At 29.2% G+C, this 12,532-nt stretch overlaps 2 protein-coding genes across 4 annotated transcripts in view; one reads left to right on the top strand and one right to left on the bottom strand.

The window, feature by feature from the left end:
• The window catches only part of LOC100877368 (uncharacterized), a 115,183-nt gene that overhangs the window by 71,162 nt on the left and 31,489 nt on the right, over positions 1-12,532 (bottom strand). The gene's annotated exons all lie outside the window — the stretch shown is intronic.
• LOC100877482 (ras-like protein family member 10B) overlaps positions 759-12,532 on the top strand; it is a 47,616-nt gene continuing 35,842 nt past the window's right edge. For 2 of the 3 annotated variants that reach the window (XR_013037351.1, XR_013037350.1), the window contains exon 1: positions 759-928. Coding sequence is in view for 1 of the 3 variants with exons in the window: in XM_076529159.1 (XP_076385274.1) it covers positions 874-928 (55 nt within the window). In the remaining 2 variants the exon portion in view is untranslated. The remainder of the gene's footprint in view (positions 929-12,532) is intronic. The other variant, XM_076529159.1, reaches the window with a different exon arrangement.

Below are 12,532 nucleotides of genomic sequence, written 5' to 3'. Positions count from 1 at the left end.
CATATATCTAAAATTTGCTAAATTCAAGAAACATTCTAAATTTCCTAAACTTTCTGTATCTCCCACATTTGCTATATGTCTCAAATTTGTTAAATTATAGAAACGTTCTTAATGTTCTAAATTGTCCATATGTCTAAAATTTGCTAAATTGAAGAAATATGCTAAATTTCCTCAATTTTCTATGTCTTCTACATTTGTTACATGTCTCAAATTTGCTAAATTTTAGAAACGTCCTTAATGTTCTAAATTGTCCATATGTTTATAATTTGCTAAATTGAAGAAATATCCCACATTTCTCAAATCTTCCCTATACTCTAAATATTCAAAATTCTCCAAACTGTCCAAATTTCAGAAATGTTGAAAATCTGCAAAATTTTCAAATATTCAAAATTCTCCAAACTGTCCAAATTTCAGAAATTTTGAAAATCTGCAAAATTTTCAAATATTCAAAATTTGCCAAACTATCCAAATTTCTGAAATTCTGAAAATTTACAATACTTTCCAACTACGTCAAATATCTCCGAAATTGTCAAATTCCTCAATACAAGAATGAATCTCCAGAATTTTCCCATCAACTCATAAACTCATGGCACGTTTCGCCCCCGTTATTGGCTATTCAAATTCGGCATTTCTCAAATACAAATAAATATCAGAAATAACAGAACATTCGGAATAAGCCAAAAGACGCCGGAGGCTGCGTGGAATACACGTCAATCAGTGTCAGTGAACGTTCCTTCGTTGGGGTTGCTCGAAAGCACCGGTGCCAGTCGAGCTGCGAGCTTCGACCGCGAAGGTCGCTGGAAGCACGGCTTCCTCGCAGGTGCGACAGTTCGCGTTCATGCCTCGAACCGTGAAAATCGTCTGTTTACGTCGATGGATCACACGAGGAGAGAGAATGAAGTGTTGTATGGAAACAAACGACTTCTGGGTAAATCTCAACATTCACAAACATGTCATTCCATTTTATTATTACCAATATTCTACTGTTTTTCGTACACTTTTTACACGTGCTACCTGTTACATTTTGTGCCAGATATTTTAGCAGTTTTAAATGAGAAATTTGAAATGAAAATATTTTGTTTCATGTTTAAATGTAAATTAAAGAGTACATATAATTTAAGTAGTTTTCAAATTTTGGGTTGAGTTATAATTGTACTTTTTTCAATTTTGTGATTAACTGGCTTCTACATTTTGAGTTTCTACTATAGAAGTATATGTTTTACCTTTTGATTATTTAACTGATTTTTATGTTTTAACCTTGAGTTACAATAGTACTTTTTCAATTTTGAGATTATTTAACTGATTTCTACATTTTGAGTTGCAGGCATGTTAGTACATTTTTAATCATCTGATTATTTAACTAGTTTTTAAATTTTGAGCTTCAGCTGTAATAGTACATTTTTTTATTTAGTGATCATTTAACTTGCTTTCAGATTCTTAAGTTTGAGTTGTAATAATACTTTTTACAATTTTTTTATTATTTAACTGGTTTTACATTTTGAGTTTCAGTCATATTAGTACATTTTTAATCATCTGATTATTTAACTAGTTTTTAAATTTTGTGCTTCAGCTGTAACAGTACATTTGTTAATTCAGTGATGACTTAACTGGCTTTCAGATTTTAAATTTATGTTATAATAGTACATTTTTAACTCCGCGATTATGTAACTGATTTTTCAATTTTAAGTTTAAGTCACAATTCTACATTTCTTTTTAATTTTATAATTATTTTGTACATATACATTTCTGAGCATTTTACATGGTCCTCTGAATTACACTAGCTGTCAAGTTGCAACAATGATGACTCACACTGCTAACATTCTTCTTAATTTTATGATTATTTTGTAGATGCAAATTTCTGAACTTTTTACGAAGCACTGAATTACGCTAGCTGTCAGGTTGACAAAATGATGAGTATGTTAGGAGTTACGCGGTACCTTAGCCCCATAATTTTTTCGCGGACGTTTCTTACTACATGGTCTACACAACACTATGTACGAGTGATACTAGTGGTTTCATAAATAAGTGGAAAATGTAGAATAGTTGTGAAAGACGTGCGTGAATGCAATTTGTTGGATAGTTTGGCGAAAAGTTATATTGTTTAACAAGTTTAAAGTTACACTGTTTAGTTAGTTCAAAATTATATTGTTTAGTAGTTCATTGAAAGGTAACATTGTTTAGGAAGTTTATAATTACACGTTTGAATAAGTTCACAATTATATAGTTTAATGATTCATTAAAAAGTAACACTGTTTAACGAGTTTAAAATTACACTGTTTAATAGTTTATTAAAAAATAATACTGTTTGATCAGTTTAGGATTATACTGTTTAATAGTTTATTTAAAAAAGCATTGTTTAATAATCCAAAGACTATTATTGGTAATTTACTTTTCACAATTTTTGTCACGTGGTGCATAGTGCTGTAAGTGTATACAGTTCTGGCAATTTTATAAACTGAAAAAATACATGAAATAACTGAAAAAATGACATTGTTCAATAATTTATTAAAAAATAACACTATTTAATAAATTTAAAATGATACTATTTAAATATTCTCTAGAAACTAAAAAGTAAGACCACTAAATTTAAGACTACACGGTTTAATATTTTATTAAAACGGAACACTGTTTCATTATTTATTAAAAATTAACACTGTTTGATAATCTGATAACAATTATTGTGAAACTGTGATTTTGCACTCGTTTTCTGTCACGTGGTGTACAGTGCTCGAAATGTGACAATTCTGACAATTTTGTGACCTGAAGAGAAACAAAGTGATCTACATTCTTGTATAATTTAATATGTAATTTATTTAAGAAATAATTTTATTAAGTTTAAAATTAAAAATGATTATCATTGTTGAAGTTTATTCATATGTTTTCGTAATCGTTCTCGTTACGTGATTCATGGTGAATTATATGTGAGTGATTTTGACAATTTTATAAATTAAAGAACATAACATAATTGTGAAGTTAAAGTAATTACCATTTTATATAATTTCATATAAAATTTGTTTAAAGAATTTATGAAACTACAAATAATTTTCATTATTAAACTTTATTCCTCTGTGTTCGAAATTGCTTTCAAATATTCCTTGCGTCACGTGTCATGATGATTCTAATAATTTCATAAATTAATGAAAAACATGGAATAGTAAAGAGAAATATGTGATTATCATATGAAATATATGATGTGCTATTATTCAATATATGATTTATTCAAAAACGTGTATTCCATTTGATTATTTAAATTTCTCCTTCAAGTTTAATTTCTCAAAAATATTTCAAGCAATTTTGTAAATAAATGAAGAGTATAGTACAGTTTTACCGCGTATTGCACAGTGCATAAACATTCAAACAATTTTATAAATAATTGAAGAATGTAGAATAGTTTTATCAGGTGTTGTATAGTCCATAAATAATCAGACAATTTTATAAATAAATGAAGAGTAGAAAATAGATTTACCACGCGCTAAAGTTCATACAATTTCTATCAATTCTGTAAATAAATAAAGAGTACGAAATAGTCTTATCACGTTTTCACAATGCATCGACTACTAAAAATTCTAACAATTCTGCAAATAGTTAAAGAGTGTAGAGTAATCAGTAAAAGTGTATAATTTAATATTTAATTTTCATTTTTCCATCTAGTATTAAATCTTTTATAAAATTACATCTGTGTCATACTAAAACTAAATTCTACGAATATTGAAAATTCATAATTCTTTTAATTTTTCCATCTGGTATTAAATCTTTTATAAAATTACATCGTTTCTGTCAAACCCACGTACATATATGGAACTTTACGAATCTCGAAAATTCATAATTCAGGTATATTTAAATAATAAAATAACATTTCATAAAACTAGCTTAGAATGTGACTCATAATCCTCCATAAAGATAGGTTAGAACATAATTCATAACACTACATAAAACTAGCTTAGAATATAACTCATAAAACTAGCTTAGAATATAACTATATAAAAAATGTGTCATTGACCAAGAGTGATTGCTAATATACTTTTCAAGGTATCAACAGGGACATTTAACACGTTCACGCCGGGGTGACCCACCGGTGGGTCACGCTTGAATGTTCTGAGGGGCGTCGTGACCCCACCGGTGGGTCACACTTAATTGTCCCGTGGGGCAACGTGTATCACAGGGGGGTTTTCAAAAAATAAGTTTCTTTTATTTTTTGTCAACATTATAAACAAAATTGAGTATTATAAGCATTAACATTCAATATTTTAAATTGATAACAATTATTTATTTATAAGCATGCAACTTTTTAGAATATTCTAAACAGAATGCGGGCCGGCCCTTACAACTTTTACAATATGTTCTTACTTTTTTACTTTTTTTCGCGGCGTATAATCTATCTTGTATTTCCGATAATTGTTTGTAACATTCTTTACATCGTTTTCTTGTTTTTCTGGCAACCCCTTTGAACGATTGTAGAAAATGTGTGTGTTTTCTTGACCGTTTTTTCTTTTCTATTTCACATTCTTCGATTTCTCCGTGAAAAATTCAAAAAGAAAAAGTGCTAACCACCTCTGTAGAAGAAAAGATAATTTTACCTACCTTTACACTTGATGCAAGAAATGTGCGTTTCGAAAACTCAATGTCAAAACTGTTTTGATCTCGTATTTAGCGCGTTCGAAGCTTCGAAGGAGTAACAATGTCGCCTCGCCTGCCGTCAAGCTTGTAGAGACGTCAATTTTCGAAGCTCCATCGTTCTGAAGTACTCATTTTAAAGGGGAAACTTCAAAAAATATGACCATAGTTTTTTTTTTAATTTTAACCCTTTATGCCCCTCATTGAAAAAAACGCAAAAAAAGAATTTGTGTAAATTTTTCCAACGTTTTACAACAAATTGACGAAGTTGAAAAAATGTTTTAAAATAGCCCAATCCTTCATGAATAAAACAAAAGAAAATTCAGCTAAATCGATTCAGTAGTTTCTGAGAAAAAAAATTCCTAAGTAGACAAAAATGGGCAAATATTGCAAAATTTGAAGGCTTGTCATTCCTTAACAAATTCGAAACCGGCAAAATGATGACTTAAACATCCCCTAATTTCACGTGGACTACAACATATTTCGATTAGAACAAAATCGGAGATGGTAATTTCCAAAAGTGATCGATGCGGCGAGGAATGGCCCAAAAGAAAAAATGTCCGCATTAATGGCTCTACTAATAACACAAAGAAGATATCGTTTGATAAATTGACGTCGATTATTATTATGTGAGTTCATTAGTGTATGAATGGCTCTGGCAATTTTGTTAATAGATGAAGAACATAGAACACTTGTGAAAAATGTGTAATCATCGTCTGTATAATACGTATAATCATCGTCTGTATAATTTAATACCCCATTTATTAAAGACATTATGTCATCTGATAAGTTATCAGTGATCATTCGAGTTTATCATCCTGGTCAGACCATTATTCGTAAACGTCCAGTGTCACATGTTATCTACCTGCAGCATTGTGTGCGAATCAATTTGACTTTGTGAATAAATGAACGGTGTGGAATAATTACGGAAGGACTACAAAAAGAGAAATGGCTAATTTGATATGCATTATGTAATACTTTGACTATTGCACGTTTTGGTCAATATTAAAAATTTTGATGTTTGCAACATTAAGTATATCTCATAAAATGTGCTGATGAAAATTTATTTTAAACGAAAATATATATTTTAGAGATTTTTGTATTGTTTGCTGTAAAATACTTAAAAGCAAGACATAAAGGGATATGACAGTACTTTTGAGGAATAGTAAATAGAACAGTAGTGCAACAGTGTAATAATCATTAAATAAAAACAGTGCAATGTAAAAGGTGAAAAATCAAAACTAGGAATACGTGGAAAAATGATAATTTGTTAACTAAACCTAAATAACTAATAACGATAATTCAAGTTCAACATGTGCCTCAGTCTTGTAATTGTTGAAAACAACTGAAAAAAGTGAACGATTAAAATTATTTTTAAATCATATATTCTACAATTTCATTTGTAATAACAACGCATAAAACGTAATAATATATGAATTAAAAAGTGGAAATAAATAAAGCCGTGGCAAAAGGAAAATCAAAATTTTATTTCATGTTTATTCAATAATTTGAATTCGTAGAATTTTACATTGAAAAATATTTTGTATATCAAAATGATATTTATTTTAAAAAGTACTTAAGAATAAAATACGTACAAAAACTAAATTATTTTGTATAAATAAAAAGCACTATTTCAAAAAATATCATTTACATACTTTTTTATTGTCATTCTTCAATTTTTTGTTGCAAGTAAACTAAATTCGAATCATATCATTTTTAAACATGCGCAATGTTTGTCTACAGCAAACTCAAAATCAATAAACGCATGATGTGTACTAATGACTTTAAAATTATATATTGATGTTACTAGATTAATCTGGATCATATTGAACTGTGTAACACGTCACCCAATAAGTCCCCGGCCTGACACATATATGGCGATACTGGTGACACACCCACGTTATTTTCGAATAATACTAACCTTCAAACAGTACGTGTCAAAATTTCAGGGTATTCTGACCAATAATTTAGAAGTTACAGTCATTTTAGTACCCCCAGTTTCGTAATTTTGAAGACAATGGATAGAAAGGAATTTCGTGTGTTGATTAAACACTGTTTTTCAATCGGAAAAAATACTGTTGAAGCCAAAAAGTGACTTCATAAGCATTATAGGGACTCTGCACCAGGGAAATCAACTATCATTGACTGGTATGCTGAATTTAAACGCGGTCATACAAGCACCGATGATGCTGAACGCTCTGGTTGCCCAAAATCAGCAGTCGTTCCGGAAAACATAAAAAATGTCCACAAAATAGTTTTAAAGGGCCGTAAACTTAAGTTGTGTGAGATAGCTGATGCCTTGAAGATATCAGAAGGTAGTGACTTCACAATTTTGCATGAAAATTTGGGCATGTGCAAATTGCTTTCAAAGTGGGTGCCGCGTTTGCTGTTTCACGAAGGCAATACGCCGTGTTACAAGTCGATGAACACGATGGTTCAATTGAATGAATTACGTTCTGAATTGTTTCCCCACACACTGTACTCCTCAGATTTGGACCCTAGCGACTACTGGTACTTTGCAAAAAAATGCTCCAGGGAAAGAAATTAGGCTCAAATGAAGAAGTGATTGCGGAAACTGAAACTTATTTTGAGGGCAAAGACAAATCGTTTAATATAAAGGGAATTGAAAAGTTAGAGGTGCGTTGGAATCAATAGATCACATTGGAAAAAATGTATATTGATGATTAAAGTGGAATTTCTAAAAAAAAATTTGTTTTTCTTAGTTAGATCGGAGACTTATTGAGTGACGTGTTATATGTTTATAAGGTGGCTGTAACAAATACAGAGCTAAAACGTAACTTGTTATACAGGGCGCACCATTTAAGTTGACATTGTGAAGAATCTCGAAGACGTGTGATTTAAGAAAAACAAATGTGTCGTCTAGTATTTCCAGTAGAGAGTCAAATAGCATTACTAATATTTTAACGAGCGTCTTTAAGGTTATTTCAAGGTTACCTTGTCTTTTTTTATCATAAACCCATATCTTTTGTTCCGGAATCATATTCTACGTGAAAAAATGCACAACTATTCTTTGATACATTTTGCTGTAAGTTCAACATTGAAGTTGCAACAAAATTTCTTAAAATATCTAATTAATTTTTCATGTTTACGTCAAAAATATTTTTTCTATTAAAATGACAACGTTATTTCCTTCTGGAAGATTTTTTGTCATTTAAGAACATTACAATAAATGCTCGAAATTTTTACATTCAACTTCTAGACACTTCATTAATTCATTTAATAAAAGACTTATGAACAGATAATAAAGTTCTTGTCGTGATACTACGACACGCAGTTATAATTCGCTCTTTCATGTTTTCTAGTGTAGTAGATGGATCGGACCTTTTCCTTAAGATAACCCCGAAGGAAATAATAGGGTGATGTTAGATCAGTGATCTCGCTGGCCAGAAAACTGGACCACCTCGACCTATCCAACGATCAGTAAAATCCCGATGTAGTATTTGTCGTGCAATACGTGAACAATGAGCTGGGCAACCGTCGTGTTGAAACCACATGTTTTGACTGTCTGCTAGTCTTACAATTAGATTCAAATAATACAGGTAAATCGCGATCCAAGATGTCTCGATATTTGTTTCCACATAACGCGCCATCAATAATTCTGAACCAGTTAAATATGTTTGACGACTATATCCGTCATGGAGATGTGGCAGAATTTTGTGTCATGACGACTATATCCGTCATGCGTAAAATTTTGTTACAATTTGATATTTAAATTGTAATTTTAGCGAAAACTAAATTATATTCATAAATTGTAATATGTTTAAAATGTTTAGAGGTCAACACCAAATGAAATAAACAAATAAAAAGTGTAAATGATTTGAGATGGATTCATAAATGTTTGAGAGCTAACTCGTCATCGCTTAATTATCGCGACACACAATGGTGCGCGCTTTGCAAAAAGATCGCCACAGTTAACTGGTTAAGGTACTAATGCTTGAAAATGTAAGCCTACTAGATGTAATATTGAACTTACAACAAAATGTATCAAACAAGTCATGCATTTTTTCGCATATAATATGATTCCGGAATAAAAAATATGGGTTTATGATAAAAAAGACAAGATGACCTGAAAATAACTTCGAAGACGTCCATGAATTAATATTTATAGAAAATAAAATTAATAAGTAACTTTCTAAGTAGATAAAAAGTATTTTCCAAGAATATTTTTACAACTCTCTATATACTAATTAATAAATTACATTAAAGGTATTTTTTAACTTAAATACGAGTTTCTTCAAGCTCGATGGATTAATATAAAACGGGACGTCTTTAGAAAGTCAAAAAGTTACTTTTACGAGCAGGCAAATCGTCAAACAGTTTGTTCAGGAAAGTCCTCGAAAATCCGTCGCATTCCCTAGAAAAGAAGCCTGACGGATTTCCCCTCGTTCTTAGTTTTTTCATCAAACTTTCCGAGAACGCGTCGTTCAAAGGATCGAAATAAAAGCCCCGCTAATCGTAGGAAATCTGGCTTTGCGAGGAAAAATATCGATCTATCGAATTCTTTTCTATCGCACCGAACAAACTCCGAAATAGTTCGAGTGTTAGATTAAACTTTTTTCTCTGTCGACAGTGAAAAAGAATTTGCATTGAACGAGTCAAATGTATCTCCTCTACAGGAGATGAGATACTTTTATCAAAAAGAACAAAAATCTCTTCTAGATTAATCGAAATAGCGTTTACAATCTCCGATGCGTTCCAGTTTTTAGATATATTAATACAGTGTTTAATTATGGCTTTTCAAGTTTTTATTATTTTACTGTTTTTATTATTTAATTCATACATCAGGGTGCAATTATAAATAAATCAATTAGTATCTTGTACAACAACTCGTAACTAAACAATTCAACTTTTCATGTTCATAATTTTAGAATCTTATAAACATTGTATTTTACTTTTCAAGAATTGATGTTAAATAAAATTTATGTTGTAAATTCAGAACAATTTTGTCTTCTTCGTTTTTATCGCTGTATATTTGACTTATGTTTGTTACAGTAAGAAAATTATGAAATAACAAAATAAATCGTGGAAATAAAATTAATACTAAATTATAGAAATACAAATACTTGTAAAGGTGTTATTATCATGTGCTAACACTATAGTTAAAAGAACATAAAAAATTTGTTAATTAAATCTTATGATAATTGAAAACACATTTTAATCTTCAATAAAGACGTTCAAATTTGGCGCCACGCGAAAAAGTTTATAACCTAAAAGCAGGAAATCGCTGTATCAAATATTTGGGTGCATTTAACAAAAATTTATTTATTTGATGTACTAAATTGTTTAATAAATCAATCAGTGATAGGATCATTTTTATATTTTTAATATTTATTATAGTTTATCTTTAATGAACACAATAAGTGTATGCTAACCATAGACAATAATTTCGTATTTAATTTCGTATTTAATTTTGTGATTAATTTTATGTATAATTTCTATTTAACTTTGTAATTAATTTCATATATAATTTCTATTTAATTTCGTATCTAATTTCGTATTTAATTTCGTATATAATTTCTATTTCATTTCGTATTTAATTTCATAAATAATTTCATATTTCATTTCATGTACAAGAAAAGGTATAATTATATTTGTATCTTATATGACAATTAAATAATTCCAATATTTAAACAGTTATTGTATAATTATATTATGCACAATTTGATTTCTTGTGACAACGATGCAATCAATTTTAATTAATAAATGTTACCCATAGCCGCTAATTTAAAACCGAAAATGTGTCATACACATATTTTCGTGATTGAAGTTTGCAGAGAACTTCAAAAGTGGGTTGAAATGTCCAAACAATTTAACGTAGATATAGAAAATCAAAATTCATACTGCTTTGAACAGATTAATCAATATAAACTATTAAAACACATTATAGATAAGTTCAATTTTTCATTAAAAATTCAATAAAAATTCAAAATTAGTGTCAAAATGGTGGTTCTTCCCGCGCATAACATAACCTAACCATAAGACGACCATATTTTTTCACATATTTCTTTGTATTTTACAAATAAATACCAATTTATTTAGAACATCAATTTTTTCTGAATATACATACAATTGTTACCATAGAAACCCCTATTTTTCGATTTATCAATCATTTTAAATATACTTTCATACAATTTCTTTTCACAGTTACTTTATTTATTCTGTATTAAATATTGATGTTATACCACTGACGTTAAATTACAGATCGAATAACATAAACTAATTCCAACAGTCAGAACCACCTTAATTACTTCTTCCTTCCTGTTTCAATAACTAATCACAACTGTCTAAAGTTAAGTTTACACGTCCGTACCATTCGCACACATTGACTCATGGAATCAAATTTGTACAAGTAGATCATTATGGATGAACGGAAATTTAGAGTTTGCACGCGGCTAAAAGTTTGGTTTGAATAAAATCTGTGTTCTATCAGATAATTTGCATGAAGTTGTTCCAAATAATTGAGCGTGTAAACTAATACTCGAGCCAAGCACGTACTTACGTTTTAACCACAGAGATAATATTATATCTTTGTAATTTTAACACCTCAATGCGTTCATAAAAGATCTTCTACTCTAATAAGTTTGGTAATTACTTTTCTCTTGATAATGGAAGTAATGAGCACTGCTATTTACACTGTTGTATAATGGTATCGATTAAAGGAAAGTTATTTTTTATCAATATATTCATTTTTTATTTTCAATTTTTACAATTTGGATATTTTTAAATTTTTTAATATTTAGTTTTTACATTTTTAAGTTTTACGCTTTTGTTATTTGCAAACTTCTAATTTTAATATTTTCGCATTTTTTTATTTTAATATTTTCATTTTTTAGAATTTTCATATTTTCAGATTTGTCAATTTTTAGTTTTCATATTTTCAGATTTTTCCATTTTTAGAATTTTTATATTTTCAGATTTTTCCATTTTTGGAATTTTCATATTTTTCCATTTTTAGAATTTTCATATTTTTCCATTTTTGGGATTTTCATATTTTTCCATTTTTAGAATTTTCAGATTTTTCAATTTTTAGAATTTTTAGAATTTTCATATTTTCAGATTTTTCAATTTTGCCAATTTCAAAATTTGTACTTTTGTCATTTGAAAACTTTACAATTCTAATATTTCCACATTTTACAATTCTGACATTTTCAAATTTTCCAGCTTTTATAATTTCACACTTCTCAATTTTAGACTTTACAAATTTTTCAATTTTGATATTTTCAAAGATCATAAGTCGACAAATTCCCAAGTTCTCAAAATTCACAACCTTTCAGATTACTAATCTTTCATCGTGTCTTCCTAATTTCCCAATTTCTTAATTTCTAACTATCCAAAACTCAAAATTTCTAATTTGTCAAATTTGTCAAATCCGCCAACTTCAAAAAATCAAAATTGTAATATTCCTAAATATCCAAATTTCTATATTTTTAAAACGAACAAGAAAAGGGCCTATTCCCCTTGTTTGCCGCATTTTTCCTACGGAAGTCAAATTTACTCTCCACAGTACATACAAAGCTAAAATGTAGTTATAGACCTATGATTCACATAAAAGCAGCAACTTCCTACGTAAATATCAACCTAAACAAACATATTTACTAAATTATTTTCCTGAATTTATTGTATCCTTTGATTTCCTTTCGTAATGCAGGAAAACTTCGTTTGAAAGTTAATAATAATTTTGTTAAACTGTTCTCTGTGAAAAGTATAGGCCACCCTTAAAGTAGTCGAATTTTTTGAAAAGAAGGCAAGCAAAAGAACAAATCATTTTCTTTTTACAATGATAGTCTTATTACAAGCAAAGCAAAGACCGCATAAACGCCAAATATCTACTTACTAGTAATACTACTGGAACCAAACGTTCCCTTGCACATCACCGGTCTCCCTAGGGAAATCTATT

This window comes from Megachile rotundata, chromosome 2, assembly GCF_050947335.1.
Source record: "Megachile rotundata isolate GNS110a chromosome 2, iyMegRotu1, whole genome shotgun sequence".
Classification (NCBI taxonomy): Eukaryota; Metazoa; Arthropoda; class Insecta; order Hymenoptera; family Megachilidae; genus Megachile; species Megachile rotundata.
Note: the sequence above shows the minus strand (reverse complement) of the source record. Positions and strands in the feature narration are given on the sequence as shown.